Source organism: Macadamia integrifolia, chromosome 3 (genome assembly GCF_013358625.1).
Source record: "Macadamia integrifolia cultivar HAES 741 chromosome 3, SCU_Mint_v3, whole genome shotgun sequence".
In the NCBI taxonomy this organism is placed as follows: domain Eukaryota; kingdom Viridiplantae; phylum Streptophyta; class Magnoliopsida; order Proteales; family Proteaceae; genus Macadamia; species Macadamia integrifolia.
Window position 1 is genome coordinate 35963604 of NC_056559.1, and position 18471 is coordinate 35982074.

At 38.7% G+C, this 18471-nt stretch overlaps 1 protein-coding gene and 1 pseudogene across 5 annotated transcripts; both read left to right on the forward strand.

Moving 5' to 3' along the window:
- The first annotated feature begins 2865 nt into the window (after window positions 1-2865).
- On the forward strand, window positions 2866-3776 carry LOC122074428 (annotated as a pseudogene).
- Window positions 3777-10168: 6392 nt separating this feature from the next.
- On the forward strand, window positions 10169-17183 carry LOC122074478 (protein TIFY 4B-like). 5 transcript variants are annotated; one of them, XR_006138972.1, is made up of 8 exons: window positions 10169-10594; window positions 10670-10815; window positions 11079-11221; window positions 14909-15002; window positions 15089-15251; window positions 15615-15680; window positions 16357-16733; window positions 16825-17183. XR_006138972.1 is itself a non-coding variant. In XM_042639319.1 (7 exons), the coding sequence occupies exons 1-7, from the start codon at window positions 10477-10479 to the stop codon at window positions 16428-16430; spliced, it is 804 nt and encodes a 267-aa protein (XP_042495253.1). In that variant the 5' UTR covers window positions 10169-10476; the 3' UTR covers window positions 16431-17183. The 5 variants fall into 5 exon arrangements, 4 of the variants coding, with proteins under 4 accessions (XP_042495253.1, XP_042495256.1, XP_042495254.1 ...); XM_042639319.1 differs by having other exon boundaries at window positions 16357-17183; XM_042639322.1 differs by having other exon boundaries at window positions 15191-15251; window positions 16357-17183.
- The last annotated feature ends 1288 nt before the right edge of the window (window positions 17184-18471 follow it).

Sequence of the window (18471 nt, forward strand, 5' to 3'; positions counted from 1 at the left end):
GGCCGAATTATTCGTGAATTTTAAAAAGTCTATAAAATTCGAAGATTTATTTGATTCGGATTCGAACTGAATTATTCGTAAAATTCGGTAAAATTCTGTTTGGCAAAATTATTCTTGAATAATTCAGAGAATTTAATAACTAGGCGCACGCCTAAGCCATGCCCTTGCACATATCACAAAGCCATGTATGAATAGGAAAGGTACGCTATCGTACTTGAATAGTAGGAACTTGACCCACAACATGTGGCAGAAGTGAAATACATGTTAAGACTCCGTTTTCCTCCAAAACATAGTAAGGTTGGCTTGTCTAGCCAACTGATGAGTGTCACTGGTAGGTGCGAGACCCACCAGTGTGACCCATCTATTGGGGTTTTGTAGACCCCAAGCATACTCGCTTGGATGAGCTCGTGCATTTCGACCTCCTCATCATAATGAGGTCTTATATGCCTAAAGATGTCAGCTACATTGCCCGAAAATGCAATTTAATGTGTTTTGGTTCATAAATGGGCAAAACCAAATAGACCTTACAAGATATTTATAACACTAGGGTATAAATAACTATAACGCTCTCTCTCTCCCTCATTTATGGTTTTTAGCAAAGTGGGTGAGAGGAGTAAAGAAGAGGGAGCAAAGAGGAAGAAGGAAGAGAAAGGAAGTTTCCCCTTGGATTCCGGAGCTGCATTTTGCTTGTCCGTCACTAGAATAACGACCGATGACTTGAGATCTTCATTTTGAGGTAAGTAACACCATGAATCTTAAGGTTTAATGAAACCCTCTTTGTATATGTTTGGTATAGAGGGCAACAAAGCCATTGTGTGTGATTTTCTTTGAAGCATCTGTGGAGAGGAACAAATATTGGAGGTTATTAAAGTGGCATTTGAGTTTGGGGAAAAGGGTTTCAAGATTTGGGGTTTTTTACAAGCAAATGTATGATTCTTCCCCCAAATCTTGTATTTGTCTTAGATCCATGATGAAATCCAGTAGATAAAACTTAGATGGTGTGGGGGATGATGTGAGAATCACCCCATTGGAGTTCCAAGTGTTAGAATGCAAGAAGGGAGAAAAATAGTAAAATTCAAGAAAATCGATAGGTAAGACCGATGGGTTCCTGACCCGACGGTGAAGACTTACCAGTGACACCTGAGCCCTCAGGTTCTATCGACGGGTGAGACAGGTGGGTCAGCACTTGTCGGTGTGACCTACCAGTCACTCCTAGTCCTCTGGTTCTACCTACGGGTTCCTAACCCGCCTGTATGACCTGTCGATTTTGCAAATTTCACTGGTGGGTTCCCTGACCCACCTGTATGACCTACCTGTAGCCCAAATGAGCTCTGATTGAATCCAAATTCGTCGACAACCATCCTTATGCTATTATTCTCATAGTGACCATATCTTACGTCATTTATGGTCCTGATTTATACGTATTTCTAAATCCTTTATTTGTGCTAGGATTCAAAAAACTCATTCTCTCACCCCAGATCTTACCCATACCGTGAGTGTCGATTCTTCTATGAAAATAAGTAAGTGGGGAGAAGACTTTGATTCTTAATTTGTGAAATGTTTTTGGTATCTTTTACATTTATGGACTATATTAACATTTCGATTTTCATTCTCGGGCATATGGTTGATTATTAAATGATGCATTTAGAACTGAACATGTTAAATCTTAAATTCTATATGCATTATTGTATGTTGCATCTTGAGAATGGATTTATCTTGTGATGTATATAATGCTGGCTTGCTGAACATGTGTGGGATTTTCTAGAATAGATGTCGTAGTCGGCTTAGAAACAAATGTTTTGGTTCACCATGGAATGGGACATGAAAGAACTATGCAGTTGTACCATCTCATGTAGAAGCATGTGGTTAGGATTTCATAAACCCCCGTACTACGACCATTCCCAATAGGGTTTACGTGTTGGGTTATCATTGGAGAGAAGCGTCTATCGCGGACCGCCATAGTGGTTAGAAGTACGTCTAACTGATCATTAGGACAGTTGGAACCTTGGTAATATATTCAGAGGGTCAATCGTACTGCTTTTAATTTCTGTTGTGGTTCGGTCATAATTTACTTTTCTGCTGTGGTTCGGCCACGATTTACTTTTTTGATGTGGTTCGACCATGATTTACATTTCTACTATAGTTATTTACTTTTCTGAGTGCTCACTGTGAGCCTGCTCCGATAACACTATGGGCGTATCGTGGGATGGAGAACGCGTCTTAGACCCAAGGCATACACGCACTGTGGTTGTGAATAGCATGTTACCTATAACCTAGAATGATTTGTTTAAGCGGAATAGGACTAAAATGAATCTCATGCATATAATATCATTTGCTTGTGTGCGTCTTTCTTTCCATTAACTGAGCTAGTGAGCTCACCCCTCATGTACACACCTTTTTAGATGATTTTGCAGGTTATTCAGTAAAGGAGCCCGTGTCGGGTCCCATTGAAAAAACTCCAGTGGGGGATTGGTGGGTCCCTGAAGAATTTGATCACGGTGAAGGTTGCCCGTGCGAGAGTTGTGTTGCTAGGCAACAGTGATAGATTCTGCTTGATTTGTTTTTTTTATTTTTTTTTTGTATACTTCCCTTTTTGTGCTCTCGATATTTAAATTACTATTTCTTGTGTAAATATCATGCCTACGGACCCACATGTAAATATTTTATATATAATAATTTGGGTATCAAAAATATATGGAAACTACAGTTTAATAGTTTTGACAAGACTTCCACTGTATTTGTATTATTATATTTCATTGATTCTGTGTCGTTTGTTGTGCTGTGGTTACTGTATCAGATGATCCTGGTGGTTTTGGGTTGCCCAGAGGGAACCCAGTCACTGGTGCGGTTCTATGAGAACGGGGCATGACACTCCTTATTGTGGCCGATACCAGCAGTGATCTAATTTGGGTTAAATGTTCTACTTGTCACAACTGTAGCAAAAACGCATCGGGCACCGCCTTCCAAGCTCGCCATTCTACTACATTTTCACCGCTTCACTGCTACGACAATAGTTAGCAAATTCGGATTCGGGAATTATTCGGGCGGAGAATTATTCGGAATAATTCGATTGATTAATTTAAGGATTCGGTCAAAAAAGCGAATATGACGTTTTTTTTTTTGTTTTTTTTTTTTTTTTTTTTTTTTTGTTTTTTTGTTTTTTTGTTTTTTTTTGTTAATACTGTTTAAGTGGACCGAATAATTCGGTTCGGCCCGAATTATTCGCGTTTTAAATTCAAATTAGTAAAAATCGCATTTTTTACCGAATTTTATTTTTAATTCAGATTCGGTCAGAATATTTTATTTAATTTAGAAAAATTCGGTTCGAATTATTCGGCCGAATTGCTAACTAGGGCTACGACAAAGGCATGCTGAGTTGCTGACTCGTCCCTCACCCGCTCAAACACTAGCCCTGTAACCACACACGCCTCCACAGTCCATGTCACTACCAATACTCCTACAATGAAGGGTCACAGACAAGTGGGTTTTTCTCCAGAGAAACCACCACATTGAACAAAAGCTCCAGACAAACAGCTGAGTAGAAAAACCTTATTTTTGGGAGTGGATTTCACGTCTCTGGTCCAAGTTTGTCAGGTTCGAGCTTTAATGACTCCCATGGAGTGATGGGTCTAGGTCGAGGGCCAATCTCCTTCTCCACCCAACTGGGTAAACAGTTCGGCAACAAATTCCCTTACTGCCTTATGGATTAAACCTTATCATCAACGGACATATGTATCTGGACAATACCATATAATAAATTTCCATTCGTTGAATGAACCTGGCATTTGATAGGGAGCTGATAGGACCAGCTATGTACTTTGGGCTCACGGGTGATGGCCAACCTATTGGAAGATACGACGACATGTGGTCTGGCCGGTGTACCAATGTATATATTTTCATTTTTATTGATTTTATTTGATAGAATCTTTTTGTTTTAGAGGAAGTGAGTGAAATTTTTGAAAAAGTATGGGATAAAGTTGATATTTCGACATAGTTTAGGGAAAGGAGTGATATTTCCTCATTTATCTATTATCCCAAATGATATCAGACTATGATGTATATCCATTATCCACATTCCAAGCTTCCCTTGGCCATTTCCACTTAAGGCCTTCCTTCAGGTCTTGAATTGGACCCCAACTGATACTTTGTAAATTATCCTTTTATTTAATATTTTGTATCATATATAGCTAAATCTGTTTGTTCCCTTTCTTGAGATGTATATCATGTGTAAGAATTGCTGTGCTATGATTGTACTGGACCAAAGGTTATAGCTAGAAAGTCTAAATTTAGCTATGGTTCTTAGGTGATCTGCGATCATTTCAGTCTTGGGTTGAAGACAGGGTTGCCATACATTTGGCACAGCAAGGCGAGCAACCCTTTTGTAAACTTGAAGAAAGCATACAAAGGAATTTACTGGCAAGAAGAAATCATCCCATTCTTCCAGCCAGTTTCCCTCATTGGAATTCAAGCTCAGTGGTGGGTCTTTATATTTGCCGCCTGTGAGTAACAACTTCATATATACGGTGGACCAGGTGAAGTGCTTGGCTCTGCGAAGCATGGACACACAGGTAGGTGGGGTTTCGGTGATAAGGAACCTAATGCAAAAAGGGTTCATGCTGGAGTTCGACAGGGACAAGTCAAGGCTCAGGTTTTCTCGGCATGGGTGCACCAACCCACACAATCAAGTCAGGGAATTTTGGTATTTAAGATAAAATATAATTACTGACATCAGCATATAAGGTATATTCTTTAACGGTAACTGACGGTAGGGAGTCTGAGTCTAATTTGGTGAAATAGAGGGGTTGTTCTTATAGTTGTAGTATTCTTCAGGGGTGGCACTATAAATTATCCTAAAACTTAAAAGAAAAAAAAGGTATAAATATCTCAGATGGTGCTCTTTCTAGGTGTCCACTCCATCTTCCAAATGAATTATTTAGGTTGAAAAAAAAACTTGTTAGGAATGAAGATGAACATTAACAAATATTAACTTTCTCTTTTCTTTTTTATTCAATTTTTTTTCTTAAAAAATAAAAAATAAACTTTTTTATGTGATCAAGCTCTCAATCTTTTCCTAAGACGTTATTGTTTGTTTTGAAATAAAATAGAAGGAAAATTATTTATTATGATGTCAAATATATGGTTGAAAAAAAATGCACATTTTGTAATTCCTGGATTCTATCCCCGCCTACTAATGATGTCTTTCACTTTCAGTCAGACAGTTTTAAACGCGTCAAAAAACTTATAAAGGTTGCTTGTTTTGGTCCAGAGATGGAAAGAGGAGATAGATTGAAAACCGTTTACCGGGCAGGAATGATTAGCTTAAGGACTAATTGAACAAATTCGCTAAATATCAATCGAAGTACACCAATTTATGCTCAATGATAGTAACCATATAAGGTATATAAAAAGAAGGGTGAGGGTTCCCTTCAGGCGTCTTAGGGTTCCTTTTCTCAAATCTTTCAATAGGGAGTTATTTTAAACATTTCATTGTGTAGATGAACAATGAAAAATGCAGGAGTGTGGAGAAGTGGTCTGCATAGTGATACTATGGGAATATTTTCACCATTAAGAAAAACGGTAATCTCTATAATCTTTTTCTTTTGAGCATTTTATATCCAGGCAAACATGTGCAAAGGCAAATTAAAAATGACAACCAAAATCTGCCAAGACATATTGGGGTTGTGATGTAGGTAATCCATTCATTGGAATCTTTCCAATTTGATGTCACATTTAGTGCTAGGGAGTAGGGACAGGCCTTACAAGCTTTATGTGCCTAACATCACTTTATGTGCTTCACAAAAATTATGTGTGAGGTTGTGGACACTCCCAATCAAACTCAAGGTGAAAGATAAAAAGGCCAAAAAAGGGATATGGTTCTCATGTTAGGTAGAATAAAGTGATGTTATAAATTAGAGGGTAAGGTTCTCTGAATCAACAGCACATTTTTTTTTAATAAAAAGGAAATTCCATGGGAGGGATAATAATCTCCAAGTCGAAGTCTCCATACGGCAAGCAGAGCTTCCGCAAGATCAATGGGTGATAGTGAAGACTAATGGGATTGATAGCCTAATGGTGAAAATACCCTCAACCCATCACCGCTCGAGTTGGTTGGTTGTGTGTTCGAGTTTTGGCATGCCCACTATCGTCCATTGATCCTGTGGAAGCGTTGCTTGTCATATGGGGGCTTGTCTGAGGGCTATGATCACTACCATGGAGCACCATTTTTTCACTAAAAAAAAAAATACAGGTGATAGTATATCATGTTGACTTAAATTCATAACCAGGTGACTCGAGCAATTATGGGACAAGGGCTTCCTTCCATTAGGTTACCAACAACCCCATTGACAAGATGTTAAGTTTGTTTGTTTTTTTTTTTTTTTTTTTTTTTTTTTATAAGGGATTATTTTATTTTATTTTAAAAAAAAAATCCACATCTCTTTAAAGATATTTTTACCCAAATTAACAAACTATCTAGGAAGTTTCTTCTTTTAAAATGAACTAATCAAAATTTGAAAACTTATATGTGAAAGTCTTGATTAGAGGCATAAGGGCTCTACATATTTACTTATATTTGCATTTTTTTTTTTTCTACGGTAAAAATTTTCCCTCTCCCATAAAAAAACAACCAATTCATATCTCAATAGCAAATCCGAGAAAGAGGAACAATTTAAGATATGAAACTCCTAGATTGAAGGCCTTCATACCATAGAGCAGATTATTGGTTTCTTTGTTTAAGCAATAGCCTATTTTGATTCAGCAAAAATGTGTAGTATTATTGAACACAATTAGTTTAAATGAAGATAGATCATTGAAATGATCCACTCTAGGGACCTTAAAATGACTAGACCGATTGAGCTGGAGTGGAATAATAATCGATTAAACTCTATTCCCTTGGTTGTTACCATGGGGTTGCAGCCAAGGAGCAACGAATTTTTCTCATTGCCACTAGTATAACATATAAAAGCTTAGATTCAGTTCTAATTTGATTTTACTAAAAGGAAAGTTCTACTAGGTGCTAGTAGAACCAATGGCCACCTACTCTTATACACACTCATCCACACACATTTGTACAACATGATTCAATCCCACGAGGCCACAACCTCCTCCCTAGCCACCCACTCTTCAAGCTTCGAGTCAAAGCTAGCACCATCAAGCTAGGCTAGTGTTTGTACTAGGGGTATAAGTTTGGCTAATGGCCCGAACCAGCCCTGGCATGCCCTAAGCTCGAACCCTATCTAACGCTATTATGAGGGTCAACCCGGCCCAGCCCGACCCAACCCTAACCAAGGTTGGGTTGGGCCTGGGTCAACAATTTTAAAGCTAATCTATTATTGTGTTTAGTAATGGGATTAGTAATAGTGTTCCCATTCCCCTTCTCCTTCCCCTATGCTTGTATCATGTGTTAAACAAGCATTCAATAAGTTGTTTGTAGGCTTCAATCCACATCATGTATTACATAAGCCGCATACTCTTAAGTCTTAGGGCATGTTTGATAACATTTCAAGAAATGCGTTTCTGCCATTTCTTTGTCTAGAAACAGCAGAAACATAACAAAAAGCGTTTGATAAAACTGTTTCGTTTCACTTGTTTTCAGAAATAGAAATTGAAATTTTTACCTATTTATGGTTCAAGAAACGACCTAGGCGAAACAAGTAGAAACATGATTTATCAATCCGTTTCTGTTTCCAGAAATAGGCTATTTCTGGAAAAGACTCGTGGCCGTTCTTTCGCTAGTTACTATCGACTTTTAGAAACATAACTTATCAATTAGTTTCTGTTTTTAGAAATGAAAATTTATGTTTCTGTCATTTCTTGAAACAGAAATGGCAGAAACGTTATCAAACGGACCCTTACTTATTAAGCTAAGACGACCAAATGGCCAAAACTATTTCTCTCTTTTTCTTTACATAGGTTGTCTTTGTGTCTCCTGACATGTATTGATATAAATTTTAGATATAATAGCACATAGCAATCATGAAGAATTTGGCCAAAATTTGGTAAGTCCATTTTCTGGGAGATGTGGTGATGCTAGACGATTAAAAAATTTATTTTATAACTAAATTAACAACTTTGCTTGCTCCAAATTTATGTAGAAAAGGAATGGTCATAATCTTAACATCTCCCCACCCCCTTTGATAAGTACAGTCTCAATATTTGTGACCCCTTATAGAAAAAAAAATATTATATATATAGAGTCAACCTGAATCGTGAGTCCGGTAGAATTAGGCCTCAGCATAAACTCCACCAAGGTTGAATTGACATCAATTGAATTTTAGAGACCTAAGATTGGATAGGAGTTTTTTTTTAGGCTATGTTTGGTAGCCAAGAGAAGAAAAGAAAAGAAAAGAAAAGAAAAAATAATCTAGAAAAGAAAAGAAAAGAAAAGACAAGAAAAGACAAAAAATGGTGAGAAAATAAAAAGAGTATGTATGCTTGGTTACCAAGAGCAGAAAAGAAAAGAAAAAAAAATCAAAAATTTTTGAATTTTGTGAGAGAGGTAGAGACATAGAAAATCATTATGTAATCATTCATTTTTGTCTTATTATGTTTTCATATTTTCTCATGTTTTCTTGTGTTTTAGGCAAGAAAATTTTTTAAGGAGCAAAAGAAAATTTTACAATTCTCAAGAAGAATTTTGAATTTGAAAAGGGAAATCTTCTCTTGGGGGGAAGCATAGTTAACAAATTCGGATTCGGGAATTATTCGGACGGAGAATTATTCGGAATAATTCGGATGATTAATTGAAGGATTCGGTCAAAAAAGCTTATTGGGTTTTTTTTTTTTTTAATTGTTTTTTATTGTTTTTTTTTTTTGGTTTTTTTTTTTAAATAATGTTTAAATAAACCGAATAATTCGGTTTAATTCGGGTTCGGTCCGAATTATTCGCGATTTATATTCAGTTTTGAAAAAGTCACGAATTTTAAAGAATTTTATTTTTAATTCGGATTCGGTCCGAATTTTTGATAAAATTCTTTAAAATTCGGTTCGGCCGACTAATTCACGAATTATTCGGCCGAATTGATAACTTCGGCCGAATTGATAACTCTGGGGGGAAGACATATCAAGTGCAAAGAAAAATTTTTAACCTAAAGAAAAAAATACAAAAAGTGTATTTTTTTTCTTTTCTTTTCTTAACTACCAAACACAGCCTTAAGAAACCCGCCAACCTAGGGGTGTTTCATCCCTATTTCATACTAGGGGTGTCAATTAGTGGCCCGAACCGGGTAAACCGACCGGGACCGAACGTTTAAAGACCGGCCCGGCCCGGACCGTTTATTAAACGTGTCGGGCTTGAGCCCGGCCCGTTTATAAATGGTCGGTCTCGGTTTTTCTACTTGAACCGTCGGGCGCCCGACCGAGACCGACCGAATAACGCCCGACCGAGACCGGCCTATTGTGCACCGACTTGGCCCGACCCTTTAATGATTGTAGAATACCTATTTTACCCCCCAAATTAAAGAATAAAAACTAAAAAGTAAAGACATGTTCACATTTTAAATAATGGTTATATTTTGTATCATTTATTGATTTATTGTCATTTTTTTGGGCTTGCATAAGTGGGCCGGAATATAATAGCACATTTTAAAGAGGGCCCGTTTAAAAACCGGTTAAAGCCCGTTTAACATTAAACATGTCCGTAGCCCGGTTAAGGCCCGATTAAAGCCCGATTAAGGTGGCCCGATTATAACCCGAGACCGACCGACCGAATATAAAGTGTACCATGCCCTCAATAACTAAGCCCGATTAGTTAAATGGGCGGACACGGTGTAGCCTTTGAAAGTCTTCAAGCCCGATTAAGCCCGACCGAAACCGAACCGGCCCGACCGGTTGACACCCCTATTTCATACTAAAAAGAAAAGAGCTCATTAAATGTTGGCCGGGATCGGTGAAAAGATATAAATGCCAACGGCGAGTCTACTCAAAGGCTGTGGTGCGTCCCACTATACGGACGGGAATCCCAGCCATGCGGTCGAGAACGTGCGCGTGTAGATACCGCTCCTATCCGGACGTAAATTCCAGAAAATGTAAGGACAATATCGTAATTTAAAAAAGTCAAATGATATTTAACTTTGGAGGAAAGCAGTTACGTGGCGTCGCGGGGTGCTGCGGGAGATTAGATAAAACATAAAAGCCGCAATCTCTTAAGCATAGAAACGCCGCAGCCAAACCCCAACCCCCCAAGGCCCCAACCCAACACTCCCTCCTCCCAAGACCCCCCAACTCCCAAGCTAAACCCCCTTCCTTCGTTTTCATTCTTTCGTTTTTCGAAATTATTACAGGAAAAAATGAAAATTAGAAAGAACTGTAACGAGGAGACAGAATTAATGGATCTCCTTTGACCTCTCTCTGCTCTGAGCCTCTCTCTGCTCTGAGCCTCTCTCTCTCTCTCTCTCTCTCTCTCTCACAAAGCAGAGGAATACTAAACGGAGAGACATAGATCTCCGGTCGATTTTGTCCGGACGGGAATCTGACATCATGAGACCTGAAGAAACCACTTACCAGTCGGCACTGGACAAACCCCTTGATCAGCTCACTGACGAAGACATTTCACAGCTCACCCGCGAGGATTGCCGTCGATACCTCAAGGAAAAAGGTTCCTTCCTTTCCCTCTCTCTCTCTCTGTTCGAGGTTTACCGGCACGTGCTCATTTCTTACCGTGTCCGTATAGGCATGCGTCGTCCATCTTGGAACAAATCTCAAGCGATCCAGCAAGTTCTTTCCTTAAAGTCGCTGCTTGAGACGAGGTCGGACTCCGGCGCCGGTACTCGCCAGAGTTTCGTTTCCTCCCGCCCGGAAAATCCACTGCCGCATCATGTGAGTACCTACCACCATTAACTACAGAACCACTGGCACTAACTTTCTTACTTACCGCATTTGCTTTCATCATGACAACACTTGCTTGTCTCTGATTCTCTCTTTAACTTTATCGATGATGGAGTTCCATTATTTTATTTATCACTTGCCATAAAATAAACAAATTAAATTAATAGAGGTGGTTACAGTTGATCACTGGAAGTAGGGCTCCTTCTACTTCTCATCAAAAGTAGTTAACGGGCGCCGAATTTCCATTTGCCCAGATCCCTTCTGGTCCTGTATCGGCTTCTGATGAACACGTATCGTATCGGCGAAAAGATCCACCGAAACTCCCTTTTTCCGGTAATGTGTCGGCCCGTCTCCCCTCCACCGACAACAACAAATCCATCCCTCCCACCCCTAACAGGTCATCTCTGTCGCTTTATTTGATTTTTTTTTTTTTTAAATTATTACTCATCTTGTTTTGTATTAATCTTCTGCAACTGTTTTCTCCATATCTTGTTTTCTGATGATCTGATTGTTTATACTATCTTGCATCATGGTTTTTTGGACAAATGATATAGAGGCGGTCTAAAAATAGCATATCAATGCAAAATGTATAGATTTCGAGAACCCATCAGACGATTCGGTGGTCTCCTCTAAAGATATCATTATTAGATCGTAGCTTACAAAGTGATTGCTGACATTCCATCTTTAACCTACTGGACGGGTTATATTCTTGATGTTTTGATCACAGTTCCTTGCGTGCCTCAAGTTTTGTTTCCTGCGCCTATTGTCCTCAGGCACAAACACTTAACATTCCAACCAAATCTAAGTCCATTGTGAAACAAATACTCGATCAGTCAATGAAGGTGCTTTAGAGGTGCCAGGGACATCTACTGGTGAAATTTTAAGCCATCATCCATTATACTCGCCAAATATTAGTAGAACAGAGAACTGTTAATCTTCTGATTCAGTTTGGATTATTGTTAGGAAATGCATTTCTTATTTCCTTCCCCTTCTTGTTTAGACTCTACCCAAGACAAATGTACGCATTGATGGTGCTACTGTGGAAATAAGTTAAAATCCTAGAGCTACTATGAACGACAATTATACAATAAAGTGAAACTATCTTAATGCTATAGGGAGTACTTGTGGCATCTCCTGCTCGTAAACCTATTATGTCCCAACAAAGAATGCGTAGTGCATCTTTAGGGTGTGTTCTACCAGATAGCGAGCGTTGTTCGACAAACTGTGACTGTGTTGTCCTTTACTAATGTAAGAACTACCATACATTGTAGTAATCCATTATAATGTTAGAACTACCAGACATTGTAGGATTCGTTATAAATGGATTACTATTGATGCTTTCAATCCATTTAACTGTACATCTAGTGGGTGCCTTTCGACCCACATCACATTGCTTTCAAATGGTTTCAGAATTGAAGAAAGTGTATCTAGTAAAGATTTCTTGACCCATATGGTTTTTTTTATTTGTCAAGTTGTGAGCATAAAAGATTCTTCAAGTCGCAAAACTTGCAAAATAAAAATCTAAGGTGGAAGCTCCTTTCTATCTAAATTGAATCTCTAACAGAGAAAAAAAAAAGGGGGAAAGCAATGAATCTTATAGAGAATCTATATATACCAAACCAATAAAAAAAAAGCATTTAAGAGAGATGCTCCAACCATGTAGTGCCCTGATATTCAGATATCCACACATCAAACATTGAGTTTAGTAAATAATCTATAACATTTGTCCCCTAATGGTTTAATGACATAACTATTATATTCCTGCAGTTCCAACTATTCCTTCACATGTTCAGCCCAATCAATTTAATGTGAAACAAAACATGATTGTGGGTCAGGTTATCAAATCAATAACTTGAAATTTTGGAGTAGCATATTTTTCTTGCCAATTAGAGCCAGGGAATCTAACTTTCGGGCAAGATGTCTACTAAAGTTGAGTAGAATGGAAATCTCCATTTTGGAGATTATTTTGCATGCAGGATTCTGGACAGGATATTAGTTGACATGGAATTGTTGGAGGAGGTCTTCAGGCATATGGAAACAATTTGATATTTCTGGGACAATTTATTTTGGCTTTTAAGTTCATGATTTGATGTTTCTAAGGTCCTAATCGTTGGTTTGTTTTGAGGCAAGGTTGTCCTTGCATTACTTATGTAACCAAAGCTCTTTCTCGGAGAAAGTAAATAAGCTTATTCTCTGTGAGAGGTTGACATCCTACATAGAACTTGTTACAGTTGAGAAACCGCATGAAATAAATCCAAGAAGCACACCACATGCCTCATTATTCGTTGAAATATAGGCAGAGGTTTTCTCTGCCTCAGAAATGGTGAGTCAGGTTTTTTCTCCCCCAAAAGTGGTGTAAAATAATAATCTGTATCCAAGCATAGGTAGTCAGTGTTTAAATGTGAGTTCAAATCTGAAATGCACCACATTGTGCAAAAAGTACCCAATTTTGGGACCATCTCCAATCCACCTGTTGGAACCTTGGAAAGGGAGACTTGATCCAGTTTATCGCTTGTACATCATTTATTTCTAAAATTAAAAGAAAATCTTTGAAATTCATCATGTTCTAGGTTTCTAAGCTTGAATTTGTGTCCATAAAGATAATAACCTTCACCAACCTAATTATGAAGGGAGTTGTATATTCATGTCCATATAATAGTTTGTTTCAGTTTTATGTCACTAGAAAAAATTTCTTTGGTTTGTCTACAGAGTTGCTTCATAAACCTAAATTAAGCATGACATATTAGGATTTTACAAGTTTGTGTTACTATAACTTCTGAATTTTATCTAAGTTTGTCTGGACTAACCATTGTGAATGAGATTGCATCCTTAAAAATTGAGTAACACCTAGCTCCATTTGTTTTGCGTAAAGTTCTCAGAAGTATGATAAGGTAAGGGAAACATTTTGATTCCCAATGATCTATGTTACAATTTTTGGGCATAAAATGGTGGACCCCACTAGAGAATACATCCCTAATGTTTACTCTTTTTGCTAATGACCCCAAATGTTTACTTTCTATCAGACAATCTCTATATGAAAATTTTGAAATTCCTTTTTTTTTTTTTTTTTTTAATTAACTAACTTCAATTTTACATCGAAACAAAGAGAGCTCAATAGAAATGGAAAAGTTTGGTTGATTTGATTGCTAATATGAGATTTCATCTTCGAGAATAATCAGATGGTTTTGCTCCTCCACCCCCCCCCCCTTTTTTTGTGCACTGTGCTGTTATTTTAGAGTAGCACACCAGATGATTTGGCTTTTATGGCTTTCAGAAATTTATGGTCAATGTTGCTGTTGTGTGGTAACTTTGAAGGTGCCAACCTGGTTCCTGTGAGGTATCTATGAGTGTGGGTCCTCAATTCCGGGAGAGGGGTGGGAACTGGGGGAGAGAGCAGGAACCAGAGGGGGCTCCTTCCTGTTTCTTTATCGCACAAAATACTCTGCCAAAGGTTGCTGCAGGGGGGTTTGATATAAGTAGACAGTGCTTGGGCCAGGTACCAGGCTTATCAAAGGCCAACCCATTGGAGTGGGGGGGGGGGTAATGTTCAGTGCTTGGACCAGATATCACTCTTAGATAGTCCAACCCATGTACACCTACCAAATTATTCAAGGAATTTTACTTTTTTTAATAAATATTTATATGACCCTCCATTTTGCTTTGGTCATTTACTGAATTCATCCTGAAATCTTTAATCTGTAGAAGAAAGTCATTCCTATAAGACAACTTATCCATCCATCCATGTAGGATTTTACGATATACATGTTCCAGTATAATTAATCGAAACCATCTTATGACTTATTTGGTAGCACATGGTCTGGACTTAGCTCCAATCCACTTAACCTTATTTCTACAAGCAACCTTTGTTTATCTGTATCTTGATTCTTGCTTAAAATGGTTCTGTACTTAATTTTATTGTATCAGCACAATTTTACCCTTGGGTAATCCAAATCAACAGACTCTTGTGCCTCATGCTTGTTATGTGTATTCTTAGACAGTTGACATTACTTCCAAGAAAGAGAGAACAAATCCCTTCTTAAACTTTCTGGTAATTGAATTCACTACCATTCCTCTAATATGGCAGCAGAATCAAAAGCGTAGCGAGTGAACCAGTGGGTCAGATGACTATTTTCTACCATGGAAAAGTGAATGTCTATGATGATGTATCGGCTACTAAGGTAATGCTGCTGCTTTTTTACATCAATACCCAGTAAAACATGCATAGCATGTTAGGCTTCGAATGTGCCAATTGATCAATTTGCAGGCTAGAGCAATCATGCAACTTGCAGCCAGCCCCATCTACTTGCCTCTGGACACTCCATCTGGTGTAAATACAGCAATTCGTCCCTTTCCTTGCCATTTACAGGCATCATCTGACACACCAGGATCCAGCTCTCCGGCATCAAGCTCTCCAAGTTTGCAAACAAGTATGTCTTCTGCAGGAACCCTATCATCTCTTCTCTCCGTAGTTTATTTGCACTGAAAATGATAACAATTACTTGGAGTTGGAGGGGGAGGGGGGGTCTGGGGGGAGAGTGGAGGAATTTAACCCCATGCCTGAAAATTACAACCCACAAACCTTACCAGTGGAACATGCTGGCACCTTCAGGACCATAGGAAGTTGGTGAAATGAGCAATGCGCATCTTGGTTGGCTAATGTCAAGACAGTTTGAACACAATTTAGTTCCAGGAGACAATGCTAAAACCCCAAGACCATTTCAATCTGGTATTTTTTGAGTTTTTTGGATGTCTTTAGTCCTAGTAATCTGTCGTTTCTTTCATCTCTACAGCAAAAGTTGCAGTAAACACTGTGCCGTACAAGGAAGAAGGCAGCATGTCTCATGAAGTCGAACCTGGTAAGTTCTACTACTTGTATGCAGTGCTACCTTGAGTAATGTCACCATCTCAGATAGTGGTTGATGGAGGTATACGGTAATGTCACGGAGTAAACATTTGAAATGTAGCTTCTTAGTTTAGAGTCCTAGCAGTAGTTTCTGGAAGTTGTATAGTGCTCAACTAAGAACGAGCCTTACTGTCTTCAAACACAATTTCTAGGATTCCCATAATCTTACTGAAATTAATTCAAATGCACCAATGCATATCAATTTGATTGGAAATCTTAACTGTAATTGCTAAGGAGCCCAAATTTTTCCAAAGTCAGGAAGGCCATGGAAGCAATTGTGACAGCGGAATTTGATGCTGAATGCACTGGTTCTTAACTTTTTTGTGTACAAATTTTGTCTGAATTGGATTAGATTTTCCTTTTCCCACGGGAATATTTGGGATATATCCTGTGGCCTTATACTTGTGTTGCACATCAACCAAATTATGGATGGTTTAAGAATAAAGAAGTTTGTACGTTAAGAATTCAAAAAGATGTCTTATCATAGCCCCTGTACTGAATATTAGCAATATAACAAGCTGTTGAACTTTAGAGTACTGTGCTTATTTTTCTCAGATTGATGTTTAATGTAAGTCATATGTTGGATTCACCATATTGTATTGACGATTTTTTTTAATTTGATGTAAAAGGTCCAGCAAGTAGAAAAGCATCATTGCAAAGATACCTTGAGAAGCGAAAAGACAGGTATAGTTTAAAGGGCTAAGATGTTCTTTTGGAAGAGAATAAAACCTGTGTTCGACTCAACTAAATGCCCTTCAAACTACCAATTTCTGTCATCGTGTCTGGCGACTGTGTTAAGAGGAAGATTTAAGAGCAATAGAAAGATAGAGGGATCATCTTGTTCTACCTTGGGAATGTATTTGAACTATCAAGTGAAGATTAAGCATCCTAAGAGGCAGTCAACCCAACACGGCATGTATTCACCATCCCATCCCAGACCACCTCACACGCCTAACTCGTAGCTCAGTTGGGAACCAGGCCAAGGATGTTGATCTCAGTAACAATGGTAAGCTGCACATCTTTCATGGGAACATAACTGTGTTTCAACAATTGCATGCCTCTTAATCAAGATAAAATGATCTGCCTGAGTCTCACAGAATGCTCAATCGTTCGGTGAGTCCATGCCTTCCTTTGGCAGTCCTTGGCAACCAGGCTTTCATCCACGTGTGTTCTAGATGCCTAGAACTCTTGGGTACAAGGCTTATCTATGGGGAGCCAAGTGTTCCAGCTCTAAATGACTGGCGGGTGGTGAACTGTTTGATAGCTAACTTAAGATGGATCATGATTAAAGACTTAGAGAAACAATGTCAACCTCATGGTTTATTCTTTGCGGATCATTGTCAGTTTCATCTTTGGGCACCCTTGGGATGAACAGCAGGAGTGATGAGAGTACTGGTGGCATGTGCCTCAATTTGATGTAAGAGATTATTAGCTTCATGTTTTGGGTTGCTCTTAATGTTTGCTTCCATGGTGCAGTGCAGCCTAAAAACTACTAAAGTTTGGCTTGGCTTGATTAGGACCCAAACATTTGGATAGAGTCCCAAAAAGGATTATGTCGAAGAAAGCAGAGGTCCTGAGTTCAACTCTTCTCCACCGCCTTCTTTCTCACCTGCATGAAAAAGGTTTCATAGTTTTCATGGGCTTCAGTCTTTCCTGGGTCATGTGGGTTGTTGGGGTCTGAGTCCTATCCACTAAAATTTTGGGTTTCCTCTTTAAACAACACCCCCCCCCCCCCCCACCCCCCACCGACCAAAAAAATGAGGGCAGGTTGAGGCCCAGAAATTCTATTTCCAGTAGTTGTAGAGGTCAATGAATTAGATTTATATGGTAGCCTGAGCTTTTAATAGTGCCCTAGGAAAATCTCCATCTTGAATGTTGTAATTGAGGGATTGCAGTGAATTAACATTCACTGGGTTTCTGCCTATAGGGTATGCTAATAAACTTTCACTCTGTTTGTATTGTAATCGGCAAGTAGAAGGAATTAAGGATTGCTAATAGGGTATGCTAATAAACTTTTACTTGGGTTGTCCATATGGTTAGGGTGAATTGGGGATTGTGTGGATAGGCGCACGGTTCCAAGTTTAATTCTCCATCTGTACATCTACGATTTAAGTGGAGACGGGTGGTGGGTTCCTTATTTATGAAAGGTTGATTGAAACTTCAGAGGTTCACTAGTTTACCATGCCTAAATTCTCGTGGCCTCCATTATTCTAATCATCATCAGGCCATCACATCGTGGAGGAAAATATTCCTCGTTCATTTTTTATGTTGACATTCTTCTTATCAAAGCCAACGTTTTCTTTTGTCATTAATGGTCATTGTTGAGTAGCTGGTGCAATCATATAACATGATGGTTTCAGTTTCAATCCTAATAGAGTGAACTGTCAAGGCCTCGACAGAGAAAGAGAATAGCAAAATGAAATATAAGTTTCCTTCTCCTGCCAATGAAGAGTGGGGGTGTGATGAGGGGTTTGGATCCGCTCCTTGTGTGGGGATGGGTGGGGATGGATCTCACACCTTCCATAGTGTTGGACCTACGTCTGGCATGTGGGACCCACACCATGGAGGGTTGATCTGTCCCCACCTGTCTCCCTCTTGTCAAATGGATACCCTTAAGATTTAAGAGTTGTGAATCTTGTGATGGTGCTTTTTGAGTCGAGTCTTTGGGTCAAACAAAAGTGTTGGATTGGAAGCCTTTTATTAATGGAGGGCTAAGTAGGATAGAGTGTGGCTCTGCAGCCAGG

Bases quoted from the DNA above. Each gene is read 5' to 3' on its own strand.
- LOC122074478 (XM_042639319.1), top strand. From the start codon at position 10,477: ATGAGACCTGAAGAAACCACTTACCAGTCGGCACTGGACAAACCCCTT. The intron at 11,222-14,908 runs GTCATCTCTGTC...CTAATATGGCAG, and splicing joins ATCCCTCCCACCCCTAACAG to CAGAATCAAAAGCGTAGCGA. The intron at 15,681-16,356 runs GTAAGTTCTACT...TTGATGTAAAAG, and splicing joins GTCTCATGAAGTCGAACCTG to GTCCAGCAAGTAGAAAAGCA.